The 21,625-nt window shown below is 33.2% G+C and overlaps 1 protein-coding gene across 2 annotated transcripts; it reads left to right on the top strand.

Moving 5' to 3' along the window:
* Positions 1-2,310: 2,310 nt before the first annotated feature.
* LOC107851996 ((S)-coclaurine N-methyltransferase) lies at positions 2,311-9,750 on the top strand. 2 transcript variants are annotated; one of them, XM_016697041.2, is made up of 9 exons: positions 2,311-2,738; positions 6,351-6,459; positions 6,631-6,855; positions 6,974-7,073; positions 7,147-7,257; positions 7,348-7,431; positions 8,815-8,883; positions 9,160-9,218; positions 9,354-9,750. In XM_016697041.2, exons 1-9 carry the CDS (start codon positions 2,549-2,551, stop codon positions 9,544-9,546), a joined length of 1,140 nt encoding a protein of 379 aa, XP_016552527.2. In that variant the 5' UTR covers positions 2,311-2,548; the 3' UTR covers positions 9,547-9,750. The 2 variants fall into 2 exon arrangements, with proteins under 2 accessions (XP_016552527.2, XP_016552528.2); XM_016697042.2 differs by lacking the exon at positions 8,815-8,883.
* The last annotated feature ends 11,875 nt before the right edge of the window (positions 9,751-21,625 follow it).

The raw sequence follows: 21,625 nt of genomic DNA, 5'->3' as shown, positions 1-21,625 counted from the left end.
ATATATATATATATATATATATATATATATATAAGATGGAGGATATTTTGGTAATCAATCAATTTATTCCTAGAAATTATACCATGCATATTACTTTTAATACAACAAATCAAACACTCAATAAAAAATAATCCCAATATAACTTATCCCATCATAACTTATCCCAACATGACTAATCTTGATATAACTTGTTTTCAAACCAAACGACCCCTTAATGTAGGTTGAATGACAGGTTGCACTATAAATTTGTGAAAACTCATATTTATCCTTAGCTCTAAAATTTGTTGACATTTTACACCCATGTCGAAACCAACTCTTATATAATATAGAAATAGAAATATATTAGTAGAAAAAATAAATATAATATAATATAATATAATAATAATATATAATATATATATGTATAATATAATATAATTTTTTAATTTTCTATTTCTGTTTTATACTCCTTATCTTACTACTACTATTACTACTCCTATTGCTGCTGCTGCTACTACTACTATTACTACTACTACTAATATTACTGTTGCTGCTGCAGCTGCTGCTATTGCTGCTGCTACTATTACTGTTGCTGCTATTACTGCTGCTATTCCTACTACTGCTGCTGCTTCTACTACTACTACTCCTACTAATACTACTACTGTTGTTACTACTGCTGCTGCTGCTATTATTATTATTATTAATTTTTTTTACTATTACTATTACTATTATTATTATTATTATTATTATTATTATTATTACTATTACATTATTACTACTATCAAGGGTATTTCGGTAATTTTAGTCACCCAACCTTCACTTATATATAGTAGTAAATAAAATAGATACATACATCGATTTTAAAATATTTATTGCATCATAAAATTATCGAAATACCTTTGGTAGTCATTTAATAAGGAACAAAAAGATATTTATAAAAAATTACTATCATTATAATTCAATTACAAAGGTCTAAATAAAAATATTATTAAAATAATACATGAGGACAAAACTAATAAATATAATAAAAAAATAATATGCATGTGTAACCATTTTATTGCACCATAAAAATGACGACAAAACTAATAAATATAAGAAAAACAATATGCATATGTAACCATTTTATTGCACTATAAAATTATCGAAATACCCCTGGGGTATAAAAAAAAAGTAATTTAATAAGAAATAAAAAGATATTTATAAAAAATTACTATCATGTATAATTCAATTACAAAGGTCTAAATAAAAATGTTATTAAAATGTGAGGACAAAACTAATAAATATAAGAAAAAAAACAATATGCATGTGTAACTATTTTATTGCATCATAAAAATGAGGATAAAACTAATAAATTACTATTACTACTATATATAATTGAAAGTTGGGGTGACTATCAAAGGTATTTCGGTAATTTTAGTCACCCCAACCTTCACTTATATATAGTAATAAATAAAATGGTTACAAATGCATGTGATTTTTTTTGTTAGATTTATTAGTTTTGTCCTTATTTTTATAGTGTAATAAAATGGTTACACAAGTATATTATTTTTTACTACTATATATAAGTGAAGGTTGGGGTGACTACCAAGGGTATTTCGATAATTTTAGCCACCTCAACCTTCACTTATATATAGTATTAAATAAAATGGTTACCTATACATGAGTTTTTTTCCTTATATTTATTTATTTTATCCTTATTTTTATGATGCAATAAAATGGTTACACATGTATATTATTTTTTTCTTATCTTTATTAGTTTTGTACTCATGTATCATTTTAATAATATTTTTATTTAGACCTTTGTAATTGAATTTTACATGATAGTATTTTTTTATAAATATCGTTTTGTTCCTTATTAAATGACTATACTGAATGTATATATTATGTTAACATCGGTTCATTGTACTACATTTCTTTTCTTTTACTCCTATACTAAACAATTAAATAAGTAGAAAATAATCTTCCCCAAAGTTGAATCTCTTTTACACATTAGTGTTGTCAAAATGCCCGTGCCTTACATGGATAGAGGTTTCTAGTACTCACCTAAACGAGCCCATATATTAATTAATAATGAGAAAATAGTAGTTTACATATATGTATACATATGACTACCTCCGTCTCATAATGTCATGTTTTTTTAAGAATGTTACCTAGAATAACTAAAAAAAATAAATAAATTTTGCTCTAAAATTTCTTTTATATTCTTAATAAAATAATTTGCAATCACACAAATATCCAAGATTATTTCAGATCATAAATTTTAAATTTTATTTTTCTTAAATAATAAGTCAAATCAAAGTATATTAGGTAAAATGAGATAAAAGGATAATAAGATAGCAATTTTATTATATGTATGAAAATTACCAGAAAGGGAAAGCTCTTTGCAACTACCATATCATTGATGTGAATTTTAGTTTGGAATTTTCGGCCTTGACGATAGAATGGGTGCGCCGGGGCTCCATAACTTGTAGATAAGCCAACAAAATAAGAGAAAGTCCACTTGTCCCTATCCACATCGATCATTATATTCTTCCCTTCTTCCATTCTCCTTAAGCAGATTAGAGAAAGAATGATGGATGGCATAGTGGCGGTGCCATATGATGCTACGGTACGTTTGATGCTGTCTTTGCTGGAGCGCAACCTCTTGCCAGATGCCGTTATACGACGCCTCACAAGACTGCTCTTAGCTACCCGACTTCGCTCTGGTTACAACCCATCAGCCGAGCTTCAGCTCTCTCATCTTCTCCACTTTGTACATTGTACGCACTACTGATCTCTAAACCTCTTCTTTTTTAGCACGACATTGAGTAAATATCAAACTTAGTAAAGTGTATGTAATTCGTATCACTATCACACAGGTGTTTTCCATAAATTCCTTTCAGTTTTCTTGGAAATTTTCATAACTTAGGAGAGATTTTTTACTTTTTTTTTAAAAATATTCTTAATATTAAATAACTCTATTATAGAGTATTAAAAATCAAATTTAAAGTTCTAATTCATTATTAATGATTGTTAAGAGCTGTGTCAAATTAACATAAGCCGAAGTAAAACAATTGAAAATCCTGATATACGAAAGTAAAATAAACTAGTTTTTTTTTTTCCCACCCAAAATCCTGTGGCAAGTTACAAAAATTCAGCTATCATTGCTTCTCTCTAGATATGATCCTTATCTTAATGTGATGTGCTAGCTAGGTACTTGACGCAATATGCCATTCATTATTGATTTTTACTGCCCTTAGTTTTGAAAATAATTTTAAAAAGAATATTTCTTTTTAACAACACTTTAAATTTTGCTTTTCAATATTAAAAAATATCTATTATATAAAAAATATCCATTGCTTTTCATGGATTTACTTTTTTACCCCATTCTTTACTATATTACACCCTAATTGTTCTGTGATTTATTATATTATTCCTAATTAATTATTATAAGTCATTTATATATTAGAATTAATAATATTTTTTTATTATATTGCCCCTAATTAATTATTATAAGTCATTTATAGAAAATTAATAATATTTAATTAAAAAAAATATATTTATAATGTTTGTTTCAACTGCTTTAACCGTGATTTTACTATATCATCCCTAATTAATTATTATAAGTCATTTATGTATTGAAAAATTAATAATATTTTATTCAAAAAATTAAATTACTAAATTACCCCCTATCATTTACCATATTACCCCTAATTGCTCTGTAATTTACTATATTATCCCTAATTAATTATTATAAGTCATTTATATATTAGAATTAATAATATTTTTTTATTATATTATCCCTAATTAATTATTATCAGTCATTTATATATTAGAATTAATAATATTTAATTAAAAAATAGATATTTATGACATTTGTTTCAGCTGTTTTAATCGTGATTTTACTATATCATCCCTAATTAATCATTATAAGCCATTTATATATTAAAAAATTAATAATATTTAATTAAAAAATAGATGACATGTCTGCCTGCACTGGTTTCAACCAGTGCTTCGTCATTTACTATATTATCCCTAATTGCTACGTGATTTACTATATTACCCATAATTAATTATTATAAGTCATTTATATATTAGAATTAATATATTTAATTAAAAACTAGAAATTTATAACGTTTGTTTCAGCTGCTTTAATCGTGATTTTACTATATCATCTCTAATTAATTATTACAAGTCATTTATGTAATAAAAAATTAATAATATTTAATTAAAAATAGATGATCTGTCTGCCTATATTACCCCTAATTGCTCCGTAATTTACTATATTACCACTAATTAATTATTATAAATCACTTATATATTAGAATTAATAATATTTTTTTACTATATTATCCCTAATTAATTATTATAAGTCATTTGATTTCGACCACTGCTTCATCATTTACTATATTACCCTTAATTGCTCCATAATTTATATATTACCCCTAATTAATTATTATAAGTCATTGATATATTAGAATTAATAATATTTTTTAATTATATTATCCCTAATTAATTATTATAAGTCATTTATGTATTAAAAAATTAATAATATTTAATTAAAAATAGATGACATGACTGCCTATATTATCCCTAATTGCTCCGTGATTTACTATATTAGCCCTAATTAATTATTATAAGTCATTTATGCATTATAAATAATAATATTTTTTACTATATTACCCCTAATTAATTATTATAAGTCATTTATATATCAGAATTAATAATATTTAATTAAATCAATGTACATTTATGTTTGTATCTCATCAATATCAAATTTTAGTGCTAAAAAATATTTATAGTGTTGGGCCTGTGCTGACACAGGCCATACACCTCTAGTTTTAATTTATTTGACAGAATTTAGTTTAAAGCCATAAAATTGTCATAAAATTAAAAAAATTTCTTTATTTTTTTAAATTTTTATGTCAAATTAAAATAAATTATTCTTTTAAGAGAAAGTAAAACAAATTGACAATCATTTATCAATTTCAACGGTGTAGAAAACTCTATCTCGATGACATGATAATATTGATTTGATAAATCACTTACAGTAATTTATTTACAGAGTGGTTATAGTCAAAAGAAAAAAAGAAAACTAAAGGAGTAATTACCTAAACTTCCTCTCAAGTTTGATTAATTTTTACATACCTTATTTTTTTTACTATGCTTAGCTTTCTTATATTAGTTTCTTTTATAATAAATGTTTAACCTATAATATTGATATAAAAAAACAATATATGATTTAACTTATTTGTCCTTTATGATATTTTCTTTTGTTAAATTGATTTTGTAAGAATTTCTTTTCAAGAGAAACGTATTTTTTACAATTTCTAAGAAAACAATCCATATATATACTATTTAGTATACAAATTTCTAAGAAAACAACTGTGTATACTTTTGAAGTGTTGAAAAAAATTGAAGAATTGTTTGAACCACAAATAGCATACAATTTAGTATACTAGTAGACCTGATTTAGGTTTATTTTTAACAAATAGTATGTTCATATATTTTTTATTTAAGTTTATTCAACGTAATATATTATTTGGTATACCGATATAATTTTGGGTATTGTGTTGTATACTAATTACAATGAACACTGTGACTATTGGTATGTTAACTCATATTCATAATATACCAAATATATTTTGTGCTAATATTTAATATTGAACGATTGAGTCCTTTTTCATTTTCAGTATGTACTAGTGTATCTATATATCTTAATAGTATACATAATATATTACAGATATATATAATGTTATTCTTTTTTATTTTGACAATTATATCGTGCCAATATTATTTGAATTAAAACATCAAAAGAAACGACCTCTTAAGAGTAGTTCCAACTTAAGAAAAGAGGAATACTGACAAATAATTGAAAAGCATCAGACAATTATAACTTTCTGTTCATTTAAACTGAGAAGGATTTCATAGAACATATTAATAAAAGTTTTGATTTTGTTAATGCATGAATTATGATACATGGTGAGCCTTTAGTTCTAACTTAAATTATATATTGATACACTTGTCCCTTAGTTGTAATTGATAGCAGCACAGGGATGTGTTGACTCAGAAGATATTGAAATAGTGCTATATATGTTCATAGATTTATCTGTATTTCTGTACTCTATGTAGAATTATTGAGACAAAAATTAGGAACAACGGCAACATAGAATTAATGTCAACCATCATTCCCATTTTTCAGATCAACATGTATCTTGCATATTTGAAATATACGTACACATAAATGTTGGTATACCATAGACACCAGAACAAAGTGTCGTGTCTAGAATATATACGCTGTAGTGTACTAAAAAAGATATATGCACTTTGAATCTCATGCCTGGTCTTTCTTTAAAGAATTGTAACTGATTGGATGCTTATTTTACATACAGCTTTAAGAGAGATGCCTATAGCTGTGATGACTGAGAAGCCAAAGTCCCAACATTATGAACTTCCTACTTCTTTCTTCAAAATTGTTCTTGGAAACCACCTCAAATACAGGCAATCCACTACATTATTTTCTATTCATACATATAGTCTATTCTCATTGTAATGCATGTATCATTCCTGTATATGATATTGCCGCTTAAATTATTCTGATGGTCTTACAACTGGCTTTTTTATGATATGTTAATGTTAAAATTTAAAAAAATGTATGACATGTTAATGCAGCTGCTGTTACTTCAAAGACAAGTCGAGCACTTTAGAGGATGCTGAAAAAGCGATGATGGAATTATATTGTGAAAGGTCAGAGTTGAAAGATGGACAAACTGTACTTGATGTTGGATGTGGCTGGGGCTCACTTTCTCTATACATAGCACAAAAATACAGTGGCTGCAAAGTTACTGGAATTTGTAATTCAGTGACCCAAAAAGCACACATAGAAGAGCAGTGCCGGTAATAAACCTAAGCATAAGCATATTGATTGTTGTTATATATGTTGGCTTTATGCTGATGACCTAGGAAATATATACATACACCTTTTTATTCTCCTGTGGTTTATATATGTGATTAGGGAGCTTCAACTGGGAAATGTGGAGATCATTGTTGCAGATATTAGCACATTCGAGATGGAAGGATCCTATGATAGAATATTGTCTATTGAAATGTTTGAGGTATTGAATGCAAGCTGAGTGTGTTTGTTGTACAATTTATAGTTATGACGACTCTAATAAACTTAGTTTATAGCATATGAAGAACTACGAAGATCTCCTGAAGAAGATCTCAAGATGGATGAAGCCAGATAGTCTTCTCTTTGTTCACCATTTCTGCCACAAGGCATTTGCTTACCACTTTGAGGTACATATCTGTTTGCGAATCGGTGCATAAATATTTCATTATGAATCATCCCCTGCTTCAATTACTGATTTGGTGTCTAATCTTGTGCAGGATGTGAATGATGATGATTGGATCACTAGGTACTTCTTCAGTGGAGGTACAATGCCTTCTGCCAATCTCCTCCTCTATTTTCAGGTGAGATTTTTAAATATCCAATATGTTGTCTTGGCTTCCCCTTCACCTCTTATATATACTGCTTGATGAAGTAGTTCGTATCTGTTTTTTTATCTATTTTTTAAGACATTATTTTTTATGCTCACATCTAGTACATTTGATCATATATAGAAGCCTTAGACGTACAGTTGCATAAATGACTTAACAAAACTGCAAAAAGTTACAAGAAACAAGCGTTTAACGGTTGAAGTGAAGTGGATTTTGGTATTCCTGCAGTATATATTAATCGCAGCTAATGATCCTCTTTTTCTTTAGATCCATGGCATAATTTTATAATTTGACTGTTGTATTAAGGCAGTATTTGATTCCTCAAGAATGCTTCATAGTTTAACATAGAAAGAAAAAAAAAAAAAAGTAAAGGCATGCACAGGATATCCTGGCTTATCAAAATGATAGAGTTTGTAGTACTAGCATCATCTATGTTTTCTAAGATGTTATAGTTACCATAAGTAGCTAAATATTACAGGCATCTTGATTTGTTTTTTTTTTTTTAAATCCATCCTCCACTATTGTCTTTTTTCTAGCTGCTTTTCCACAAAATCGGGAGGTCTTGCATATAAGTAGGAACATTCAACTTATTCTAAAGAGTTGCCTCTGCCATCAGATGTGCCACTTCATTCCCTTGGCGAAAGTTGTGCCTGATTGTCGGGTCCTTCAGCTGGTGTATTGATGAACTGCACTTTGATATTAGATTAGAATAAAGTGAAGTGTTTTGGTGGAGATATTTGATCACCTCAGTTGAATCAGTTTCAACTTCCAGTGGCGTAAGATTGAGGTGTATTGCTAGTGATAGACCCTTCTCCAGCTAAGTTGCTTGGACTCTCCAAAAATGTTGCCGCGCCCGTGTCGGGTCGTTGCCGCGCCCGTGTCGGGTCCTTCAGAAATACACTATTTTTGAAGGATCCGACACGCACCCGTAGACATTTTTGAAGAGTCCGAGCAACTTAGTTCTCCGGTACCTGCAATTCAGCATGCAAAGCAGAGATGGCTTGTTCTTTTAGCATTTTTCCCATAATCCAATGTCCATTGTTGTTTCGAATAAGAATTCCCAGACCACATTGAAGTGTGGAGACATCAAAGCTTGCGTCAATATTTAGTTTCTATTCCCCCACTTTTGGTTTTCTCCATTTTATATGAATTGTTTTCTTAGCTTGTTGAGAAATTTCTTTAGAAGTAAGGAGTTTGAATTCTTGTGCCAAGTTTAGGACACTTTCTTTTAGCAAGGGATAACTAGTATTGTTAATGTTGTTTTGGTTTCTATAATCCATAGATTCCAAATAGCAAAGGGATAGAAATCAACCCACTCAGTGATGTATTTGTGATTAATTTTGTGGTTGAGATCAGTGTGTAGAAGTGCCTAGATCAGTGCAATGCACTCCCAAGGAAGTCCAGAAAGATCGAGCTAACTTGCAGGTGAGGACGATATGGTGCATTGTCTCTTCCCCTTGCTTACACATAGGGCATATATCATCAATGTTTAAACCTATGTGATGAAGGTATGCTCGACAAGGGATTTTATCATGGTAACCTTGACATAAAAGGTGTTTTAGTTTATTGGGACAATGTAAATCCCATATCCATTTGAAATCTTTGGTGTTCAAAGTAGGTTTAGAGATGAGATTATAGCAAGACTTTCTTTAATAAATAGAAAGTCAGTGTATTAATAATCACTGTGATGCTTGCTTGCAGGATGACGTTTCTGTGGTTAATCATTGGCTCATTAACGGAAAACATTATGCGCAAACAAGGTGAGCTTACTTATAGATAGCATGACTCTATATATTAGCATTAAAATGATATGGTTTGTCAATTTGAATATTTTTCAAAATGAAGAAACATCTAGTAGTGATGTTTAATAAGAGCTTTATGCCCCTTTTTTCCAGTGAAGAATGGCTTAAGAGAATGGATAAGAACATAAGTTCCATAAAGCCAATAATGGAATCAACTTATGGGAAGGACTTAGCTGTTAAGTGGACTGTCTACTGGAGAACATTTTTCATTTCAGTTGCTGAACTGTTTGGTTACAACAATGGAGAAGAATGGATGGTTGCACATTTCCTCTTCAAGAAGAAATGAACTTGGCAAGCAAATCATTTAAAATTATTAAGCATGTCTACTTGCATTTTACCTAAAAGCATTAGAAGAGAAAACAGGTTCGTTCCTTGTTATCTTTGCTCTATTAACATAATAAATTAGACTAGGATGTGTCGCTATCATTGTTAGTTCTTAATCAAATTTTACCCATCATATTCAAATTCTATAGACGAGAATTTCCATTAATTTGATGAGATGTCAGAAGATTTGTATTATTAGGTGGTTTTACAAGGTAAGGCTGCATACAATACACCCTTGTGGTGGGGCCCTTCCCCAAACCCTGCGCATAGCGGGAGCTTTAGTGCACGGGGCTTCCCTTTTAGGTGGTATTACAAGGCAGTTAGTAATGTGATCACTGATCACTCAGTTCCTGAAATCCATTTGGACAAAAGTTCTTGAATGCCAATTTGATCTATTCTTTTGGTGCATTTGCTCACAAGAATATTCTATTCTGGAGATGGTTGGTTGTCCACAATATTGAGCATGAAGTCTGATCCAGTCCTTTTGTTTTAGAGTTTTCTACTGGCACTAGAACAACACAAAAACTGTGACAGTAGCAATATTGTCCCCAATCCTAAAACGAATGGGCATGCATGTTAATTTTCCTACAGGCTCTCGCGTTCATGTGGCAGAACTATAGTCAGACAACCCTCAATTTCAGCAACTTAAGTTAGTTTTCTGGCTTTTCACAATATGTTCAACGGAAGGCAAACTCATTGACATAAATTTGCATCTACATGATTCAGGACTATATACTTTGACCAAGTACTACACTCAAGAATCAAATTGATTGTATAGATAAGAGGCTCGAAAATATTTGATGGTCCTCTTTCATTGTTAAAAGGGATCAATCAGATTGAAACCAGTATCCCATTGCATTATGGACACCCTTGGTAATCAAAGAATTCCATTGTTAGAATATGCCATGTCTAAGATAGTCGACAGCCAAATGTGAGATGAACAAACAAAAAGAAAAGTTACAAGTCTTTCTTTTCCTTTACTTATGAGCCATGGAACCTCACGAAATAGCCAGGACGAAAATATGCAAACGCGTTACCCTCCTTTAAAAACCACAAAGAAACACCACATTTCATGTTGTATACTTAAATTGTCTTCATTTAACCTTTTTGTTTCTTTATAATTTAGACAAGCATTTCAATGGAATCATAGCCGACAGGTATAATAGGCAGTCAGTCACCTGGAGAGTTTTCTACAGGACTACTCATTGTTATGATAAGTAGTGTATTTGGAGAATGCTATATCTCACAAGAGCAAATGAGAACACTTTACACATCACAATAAAATTTTCTATAGATAATTTAAATATAGGAAAGTACTATAACGTGCTTTTATCCCGTATAAAAAGTACAAATAATATTGTTAAATTTTTAGCCAAAGATCACTTTGTTTGACTCAGGAAATATACAATCATTTTGACACTGAAAAAGTATTAATTTTAATCAGTATAAAGAACTGTGAATTTAACACATCAGAGCCATATATAAACAATAAAACAAGATAAAAGAATCAAAATGTCAAGGTAAATGAGGAACAGAAATCTCAAAAGCAAAAATCATCCATCCAATAGAATTGCAATTGAAACATATCATCCATACTACAACCAATTACTCCAAAAAAAAAAAAAATGAGTGACTGTAGTTAATATTCCCAATCTAACCTCGAATAGAAACACAAGCCAAGGAGAGTGTTTCTTTTCCAATTCATTTTTCTACAGGTTCTGGGATTCATGAAGCAGAACTTCAGCAAGATAGAACACCTCAACTTCAGCAACTAAAGTTAGTTCTCTGGCCGTTCAGTCTAAACTAAACTTTCAGGGTAAGCTGATTGACAATCATTAGAGAGCTAGATAGAGAGGCAAATGAATGTTGCCCCCGGAAGGAAGGGGTATTTACTATGAAAATGGGTGCTGATGGAAAGGTTTTGTCTCAAAGTTAGATTAGTAGTCAAGGGTTATTCTTAGATTTATGATCTTGATTATGGTGACACTTTTCTCCATTAACAAACATTGTATTTGTTCACTGTCTTATTTTCATGGCCATGTTTCATTGGCCCTTTATCAGTTGGATATCAAGAATTACCTTCCTTCATGGTGAACTTGCTGACGAGGTCTACATGGAGCAACCACCAGGATTTGTCGCTCAGGGAGGATCTGGATTAGCATGTTGATTCCGAGATCTCATTATGATCTTAACCAATCACCAATTAGGGCATGGTCAGGCCGTCTTAGTACTGTTGTCCAACACTTTTACATGCTTTCAAGTGAAGCTGACCACTCAGTGTTTTACAAACGTTCTCATAATGCTAAACACAAATTCTTGGTCGTTTTTTGTGGATGACAATATTATAATATGTGCTGATCATGAAGGCATTATTCATCTTATGCGACATCTTAACAGTCACTTTCAGATAAATTATCATAATTCTTGAGAAGATATGTACGTTGGTGTCTGATTATGGGACTATGGATTGTGAAAACTAGTAAGTAATTATTGTGTGTTCGGAAATTGGATCGTGTTGAAGTAAACTGATTATAATGAAGTTGGAATGACAATTACTGGGTTGAAAAAGTTTGATTGAATTGATGGATGGTAATATTAGTTGAGCCATTGGGTGATGAATAAGTCTATGCTAAAGCCTTATCATAATTTTATAGTTATTAAGAACCAAATTAAAGCTAATTGATTATAAATGACAGATTTAACTAATGTAACGACCCTGCAAATTTATTTTATATATTTGTCATGTTTTAACCCACCTCGTAATTTTTAGACATTAATTTATAGTAATGAGCCAAATTAATATTTTCTTAACACTTGAGACCAATGTATAAGAATAAATTTTAAGTAGAAAGGGTTGACAATATATTAATAATTAACAATAATAGTAATTAAAGGGAAAAAACAACGGTTGCAGTGTGTTACTCTTCTCTTTTCTTTTCACGGTTTCGGCAAGATATTGCAGGTTAGTTCATCTTTTTCTTTTATTCTTTCTTTGTCGAATTACTCCTATAATTACAGTGTTGGCACAATTATGGTAATAAGGATGATCTTCTTGAAGATTTCTAGAAGTAAATAACGTGAGGCAGTGGGAAGTTCTAAGAATTTGGGCCAAGGATTTGTCTTTTAGGTAGTGTTAATTTTAATACTTGGTTTAAGTTGGAAATAGTCATAACATTTTAATGATTTTCTGGAAACTAATTGTATGTAAGGCAATGGTATTAGAAAGTTTGTAATGGTGGGGCAGACTGCTTTACGGGCGTGTAATAGTGCCGATGAATTGAAGTATGGTACTACTATTTATTGTTTAGTGTATTGCTTTAGACTCTGAAATTTAGAAAGAAAATTGAGTTTTAGGTTTATGATATTTTTCGAGTAAGAATTTATTAGGTTGAGAATGTTGTATTTGATTAGATTGGATTCGTTCGGAGGCAATTGAAAAGGCTAAAGCTTTCATTTGATCTTTTCGACTTCAAGTTAACTTCATGGATTTCTTTTAAGGCAAGTTGAGACTTTCCTAGACTCTTTTTCAAAGTACTTATTTGTTAGTTATGTGTCATGGGAGTAATGGGAAAGGGGGGTCCCGTATAGGTGATTGTGACGAACATCTATGCGGGTACCGGTGTTGTTTGAGGGGATAAAATAAGTTAATTGTATATTGAAACTGTTGTTGCCTATTTTCTAGCCCGATAGACTGATTTGCTATGGTAAATAAATTATTGAAAAAGCTAGCTAATGAGGATACTCTCACTTGATAAGCTGAGTTGACTTTGAAATTGATGTCTGATGTGGCTTAAGACATGAAGTGTTTTGCTTGACTTTATTGTTGATTTGGGTTCGAATTTGCACGCCTGCATATCATCCATTGCATTTCATATGGGGTCGGAGTGCACATCTGCACAATAGTACATATTTATTTTTTGGGATCGAAATGCACGCTTGCACAGTATATTTATTTATTGGGATCGGAGTGCACGTTTGCATAGTATATTTATTTATTGGGATCAGAGTGCACACCTGCATAGTATATTTATTGGGATCATAGTGCACACCTGCACAATATATTTACTGAGATCGGACTGCACGCCTGCACAATATATTTATTGGAATCGGAGTGCGTGCCTGCACAATATATTTATTGAGATCAGAGTGCACGCCTGCACAATATACTTATTGGGATCGGAGTGTACGCCTGCATAATATACTTATTGGAATCAAAGTGTATGCCTGCATGGTATATGGATTGCATTGATTCGTTTGGTTCAAATTAGTTAAGGTGTATTTATTGACCTTGTACTTATTGTGTGTGTGTTACTTGTTGCACTGAGAATTTCTTGGAGTGTGTTATGATATTCTTATGAGTGTTAAAATTGGCTTTTCAGTTAGATTAGGGTGGCCTTCCAGAGTGCAGGTTGTGTGTTTGTTTTAGATGTGTGACGTGGTGTCACTCGTCACCACTTTGAATTAGGATTGGTCGATGATGCTTGCTGAGTACACGTGGTTCCATACCCATCCTTACTTTTTCTGCACCTTATGTGTAGGTATAGATCCGACGACCTACGGACATCGATTCCTGTGGTTTCTTCTTTGCTAGCATCATTGGAGATTCAAGGTAGCTATTATTGGCTTTAGAGTCTATTGAAATCTCCTTCAGCCATATCTTTATGCATTTTTTGCATTTTGAGATACTCAAATTTTCTTTGATTCTGTATTTAGTGGCTTGTATTAGTGACTTCTAGACCTGGGATTATGTATTATTTGATTTTATTAGCCTATTAATCTATTTATGAGATTATTCGGGATTAGTTATGTTCTTATTTTCTTTCACTTCTAAGAGTTTGGGATATTATTCTTGGAATTAGGTATTTGGATTACCTTCACGGAGGGTGGGATAGGTGCCATCACGGTCTCGAATTTGGGTCGTGACAGAGGGTATCAGATCCCCAGGTTCATTAGTCTAACAAATATAAGCTGAGTCTAGTAGAGTCTCAAGAATCAGTGCGGAGACGTCTGTTACTTATCTTCGGAGGCTATAAGACTTTAGGAAATATTTATTCTCTTCTATCTTATCATGCAATATTGATTCTTTAACTTGAAATACTGATATTCTTATCTTATTTTATCACAGATGGTGAGGACTCGTGCACCTCAGGATGGTGGTCAGGAGCCCCTACCAGCCCCCGAGCCGATCGCTCGAAATGGGATACATGGATAGGGTAGGAGACGTGGTAAGGGCATAGGTCATGGTAAAAAGAGAGCTCAAGAAACCGCTCAAATTCCTGATAGGATGGGGTCTCTCAAGGTTGAGTTCGAGGCAGATGGTGATGAAGTTCAGGTTCCAGCTGATGATGTGGGCTCAGGTCAGGCACCACCAGGGTTTGTTGCTACATCGCTTCTTCAGGATACCTTGAATAAAGTGTTGGGTGTTTTGGAAACTAATCTTAGGGATGCGGATTACTTGGTACTTCATAGGGTTCATATGTTAAGGTGGGGGTGCAGACCCTAGATCAACAGCTTATTCCAATCTATCATGGTCCAGTGGTACAACCAGCATGGAGGTATGATGGTATGCCTTTACCAGGGGTTGGAGCTATCGGTGGAGTTAGGGCAATTAAGTCTGATGAAGAACGACGATGGTTTTAGAAGTTTAGGAATATAGATCCGTTGCAATTTCAGGGTAATCAACGTCAGGATGCCTATGAGTTTTTGGTCAGTTTCCATAAAAGACTTCAGAGTAAGGGATTAGTTGACTCCCACGGGGTTACATATACTGCCTTACAGATGCGTGGTCCTGCTAAGCAATGTTAGCACTCCTATGTTTACTCCAGGATAGTAGGTTCTCTATGGATTACTTGGGCTATGTTTGCACAGGCCTTCCTTGATAGATACGTCCCTCGTAGCTTGAGGGAGAAACGTAGGCACCAGTATGCGAATTTAATGCAGAAGGGCATTTTTGTGGCTGAATACAAGAGTCGATTTTATGCCTTATCCCGTCATGCTATAATGATCTTACTAGACTAGGTCGAGATGATTAGAGAGGTAGAGACGCACCACTAGCTGGAAAGAGAGGTGGTAGAGGAGTGACTCAAGCGATATATGATAGAGCTCATTGTTATTCCTTTCTGGGGAAGCTCGAGACAGAGTCTTTTGATGTAGTCATTACAAGTATCGTCTTAGTTTGTCATCAACATGCTTCAATGTTATTTGATCCTGGTTCTACTTTCTCCTATATGTCTATATATTTCACTTCCAATCTTGATATGATATGTTATTATATAGATGTGCCTATACGTGTTTCTACCCAATAGGTAATTTTTTAGTGGTGGATTGGGTGTACCAATCTGTATTATTTCTATTTTGGGGTGTGATACTTGGGTAGATTTGATTATCCTGGATATGGTCGACTTTGACATAATTTTAGGCATGGATTGGCTTTCTCTTTATCATGCTATCTTGGACTGTTATGCAAAGACAATTATTTTGGCTATGCCTAATCATTTGATGTTGGAGTGAAAAGGTGTTCGAAGTTCGTATCCTAAAAGGTGATTTCATTTATTCAAGCACAACGATTAGCTGAGAAGGGGTGTCTATCATATTTGACTTATGTTCATGATACTGGTACTGAGACATCTTCTTCGGAGTCGGTGAAGGTGGTTCTAGAGTTCATAGATGTATTTCCTATTGATCCTCCAAGTGTTCCTCCTGATAGAGATATTGATTTGGAGCCGGGCATTTGGAGCCGGGCACTAAGATCATTTCTATTCCTCCTTATACGATTGTGCCAGCTGAGCTAAAAGAATTGAAAGATCAGCTTCAGGACTTGTTAAGCAAGGATTTTATTCAAATAAGTGTATCACCTTGGGGTGCTTCAGTGTTATTTGTGAAGAAGAAAGATGGGTCTATGATAATATGCATTGATTATTAGCAATTGAACAAGGTGACAATCTAGAATAAGTATCCTCTACCGCGTATTAACAAATTGTTTGATCAATTTCAGGGTGAGTTGGTGTTTTTGAAAATTGACTTGAGATCGGGGTATCATCAGAAAAAGATTCGAGCTTAGGACATTCCTAAGACTGCTTTTTAGACTAGATATGGCCATTACAAGTTCTTAAATATGTCCTTTGAGTTGACTAATGCTCTAGCACTGTTCATGGAGTTGATGAGCAAAGTATTTTTTCCATATCTTGATTCTTATGTGATTGTGTTCATCATGCAAAACATTTGGGGATTGTACTTCAGAGGTTGAGAGACTAGAAGTTGAATGCAAAGTTTTCAAAGTGTGAATTTTGGCTTAGTATTGTGGCATTCTTAGGACATGTGGTGTCCAAGGATGGTATCATGGTCGATCCATCCAAGATTGAGGCAGTTAGGAACTGGTCCTGCCCTACTTCGCTTTTAGATATTTGGAGTTTTATCAGGTCGACAGGCTATTACAGGCAGTTTATGCAGTTTTTTTTCTTTCATTGCAGCTCCTATGTCTCGACTGACTCAAAAGAATGTGTTTTTTAGTTATCAGATAAGTGTGAGGAGAACTTTCAGAAGCTTAAGACTCTATTGACTTTAGATCCTATCTTGACTCTACCTATAAAAGGTGAGGGCTTTACTGTGTTTTGTGATCCTTTCGATATTAGTTTGGGTGGTGTATTGATGCAGAGAAATAAGGTAATAGTGTATGCTTCGAGGTAGTTGAAGCCACATGAGAGGAATTATCCTACTCACGGTTTAGAACTACTAGTATTTTTGTTCGTATTAAAGTTGTGGCAACATTATTTGTATGGAGTTCATTGTGAGGTGTACACTGATCATTGCAGCCTTCAGTATATATTTAAATAGAAGGAGTTGAATTTGAGGCAGCATAGGTGGATGGAGTTGTTGAAACATTACGATATAACTATTCTATATCATCCGGGCAAGGCCAATATAGTGGGGGATGTCTTGAGTAGAAAGGTAGTTAACATAGGTAGTCTTGCATTATTGAGTGTAGAAGAGAGACCATTAGTCAAGGAGGTTCAATGGTTGGCTAAAAGTTTCGTGCGTCTTGATATTTCTGAGTCAGGTAGAGTTCTGGCATTTGTAGATGCGAGGTTCTTGTTGATAGAGCAGATTTGAGATCATCAGTTTGAGGATAAAAATTTGTGTATTATCAGAGATAAAATGATGTGAGGTGAGGCTAAGGAGGTGATTTTAGATTAGGAGGGTGTTTGAGGATTAAGGGGTAAATTTGTGTTTCTAGAGTGGGTGATTTGACTAGATCTATTATGGAAGAGGCCCATTGTTCACGCTATTCCATTCATCTAGGTACAATGAAGATGTATCATGACCTTAAGCAACATTACTGGTGGTGTGGGACGAAAAGAGATATTACAGAGTTTGTGTCTAAGTGTTTAAATTGCCAACAGGTGAAATATGAGCACAAGAGACCAGGTGGTTTGCTTTAGATACCTATTCCTGAGTGGAAATAGGAGCGTATCACCATGGGTTTTGTAGTTGGATTGCCTCAGACCTTAGGGAAGTTTGATATGTTTTGGGTGATTGTGGACAGATTAACCAAATCAGCCCATTTTGTGCCTATAAAAATGAGCTATAATGGAGAGAAATTAACTAAAATTTACATTCGTGAGATAGTTCGATTGCATGGCATGCCTATTTCCATCATTTCAGATAGAGGTACTCAGTTTACTTTAAATTTTTGGTGTACTCTCTAGCGGAAGTTGGGCACTCAGTTTGATATGAGTACAACATTCCATCCCCAAATAGATGGCCAGTTAGAGCAGACTATTTAGGTGTTGGAGGACATGTTGCGGACTTATGTAATGGATTTTGGGGGTCATTGAGATCAATTTTTGCCCTTAGTGGATTTTTCTTATAATAATAGCTACCACTCTAGTATTCAAATGGCTACATTCAAGGCTTTGTATGATAGAAAATGTAGGTCCCCAGTTGGATGGTTTGATTCCTTGAAGGTTAGACCTTGGGGTACTGATTTGTTGAGAGATTCGATGGACCAAGTGAGATTGATACAGGATCGGCTCTTGGCGGCTCAGAGTAGACAGATGAGTTATGCTGAAGGAGGGTCCGTGACTTAGAGTTCATACAGGGTGAGCAAGTTTTATTGAAGGTATTACCCATAAAGGGCATGATGAGATTTGGGAAGAAAGAAAAGCTCGGTCCAAGGTTTATTAGCCCTTTTGAGATTCTTCAGCGAGTTGGGCCAGAGGCTTATAAGTTGGCCTTGCCACCGAGTCTTTTAGCCGTACATCCAATTTTTCCTGTTTCTATGTTGAAGAGCTACCAGTCAGATGATTCGCATGGGATTCAGTGAGACTCAGTGAGTTTGGATCAGAATTTGACATTTGAGAAGGAGCCTATAACTATCTTGGATAGGCAGGTTAGAAAGTTGAGTTCCAAGTAGATAGCCTCTGCAAAGGTGCTGTGGAGGCATCATCCTGTTGCTGAATCCACTTAGGAGGTTGAGTTTGACATACGGAGTAGATATCTGTATCTCTTTGATAGTCCACGTACCTTCTTTCTCTTTACTTTTGAGGAAGAACGTTTGTTTTAGTGGTGGATGATGCAACGACCCTGCAAATTTATTTTATAAATTTGTCTTATTTTAACCCACCTCATAAATTTTAGACATTATTTTATAATAATGGGCCAAACTAATGTTTTCTTAACTCTTGAGACCTATGTATAAGAATAAATTTTAAGTAGAAAGGATTGACAATATATTAATAATTAATAATCTTTTTTTTCACGGTTTCGGCAAGATATCACAAGTTAGTTCATGTTTTTCTTTTCTTCTTTCTTTGTCGAATTACTCCTGTAATTACAGTGTTGGCACAACTATGGTAATAAGGATGATCTTCTTGAAGATTTCTAGGAGTAAATAACGTAGGGCAGCGGTAAGTTCTAGGAATTTGGGCCAAAGAGTTGTCTCTTAGGTAGTGTTAATTTTAATACTTGGTTTAAGTTGGAAATAGTCATAACGTTTTAATAGTTTTCTTGAAACTAATTGTATGTAAGACAATGGTATTAGAAAGTTTGTAATGGTGGGGCAGACTACTTTACGGGCGTGTAATAGTGCCGATGAATTGAAGTACGGTACTACTATTTACTATTTAGTGTATCGCTTAAGACTCTGAAATTTAGAAAGAAAATTGATTTTTAGGTTTATGATTTTTTTTGAGTAAGAATTTATTAGTTTGAGAATGTTGTCTTTGATTAGATTGGATTCGTTCGGAGGTAATTGAAAAGGCTAAAGCTTTCATTTGATCTTTTCCACTTTGAGTTAACTTAACAGATTTCTTTTAAGGTAAGTTGAGACTTTCTTAGACTCTTTTTTAAAGTGTTTATTTGTTAGTTATGTGTAATGGGGTTAATGAGAAATGGGGGTCCCGTTTAGGTGATTGTGATCTATGTGGGTATCGATGTTGTTTGAGGGGATAAAATAAGTTAAATGTATGTTTGAACTGTTGTTCCCTATTTGCTAGCTAGATAGACTGATTTGCTATGGTAATAAATTATTGAAAAAGTTGGCTAGTGATAACCTGAGTTGACTTTGAAATTGATGTTTGATCTGGATTAAGACATGAAGTTCTTTACTTGACTTTATTGTTGATTTGGGGTCGGAGTTGCACATTTGCACATCATGCATTGCATTATATATGGGGTCGGAGTGCACTCCTACATATCGTGTATGGCATTTCATATGGGGTTGGAGTACATGCCTGGACAATATTATATATTTATTTATTGGTATCAAAGTGCATACCAATACAGTATATTTATTTATTGTGATCGGAGTGCACGCTTACACAATATATTTATTAATTGGGATCGAAATGCACGCATGTATAGTAAATTTATTGGGATCGGAGCGCACGCATGCATAATATATTTATTGGGATCGGAGTGCACACCTGCACAATACATTTACTGGAATCGGAGTGCACGCCTGCATAATATATTTACCGAGATAGGAGTGCATGCCTGCACAATATGTTTATTGGGATCGGAGTGCACTCCTGTACAATAATTTTATTAAGATCGGAGTGCAGGACTGCACAATATACTCATTGGGATCGGAGTGCACACCTGCACAATATACTTATTGGGATCGGAGTGCACACCTGCACAGTATATGCATTGCATTGCATTGATTCATTTGGTTCAGATTGGTTAAGGTGTATTTGTTGACCTTGTACTTATTGTATATGTGTTGCTTTTTTCACTGGATTGAGAATTTCTTGGAGTGTGTTATGATATTCTTATGACTGTTAGAATTGACTTTTCAGTTAGATTAAGGTGACCTTCCTGAGTACAGGTTGTGTGTTTATTTTAGATATTTGACGTGATGTCACTCGTCACCATTTTAAATTAGGATCAGTCGACGATGTTTGCTGAGTACATGTGGTTTCGTGCTCACCTTGATTTTTGTAAACCTTACGTGCAGGTATAGATCTGACAACCTACAGACATTGATTCCTGTGGTTTCTTCTTTGCTAGCATCATTGGAGATTCGAGGTAGCTACTATTGGCTTTAAAGACTATTGAAATATCCTTCAGCCTTATCTTTATGCATTTTTCGCATTTTGAGCTACTCAAACTTTCTTTGATTCTGTATTTAGTGGCTTGTATTAGTGACTTCTAGACCTGAGATTATATATTATTTAATTTACTAGCCTATTAATCTATTTATGAGATTATTCAGGATTAGATATGTTCTTATTTTCTTCTGCTTCTAAGAATTTGGAATATTATTTTAGAAATTGGGTATTTGGCTTACCTACCATGGAGGGTGGGATAGGTGCCATCATGATCCCGAATTCAGGTCGTGACAACTAAATGCTTGGTTATTTTTTGTACTGCATGTTAGTAAATCTGAGTACTTGATTTTGCTTGGGAAGATAATGAACAGGATATATGATTTGTCAAAAATATTGTTGAATAATGAAATCATTGTATTTCGGAATAAGGACTGTGTTGTGGTGCAAGTGGTGATATTTGTAAACTTACTTGATGATTGCACTTGAACCCGT

Source organism: Capsicum annuum, chromosome 12 (assembly GCF_002878395.1).
Source record: "Capsicum annuum cultivar UCD-10X-F1 chromosome 12, UCD10Xv1.1, whole genome shotgun sequence".
Lineage (NCBI taxonomy): Eukaryota > Viridiplantae > Streptophyta > Magnoliopsida > Solanales > Solanaceae > Capsicum > Capsicum annuum.
The sequence above is the reverse complement of the archived record's forward strand: the minus strand, read 5'-3'. Positions and strand labels throughout refer to the sequence as shown.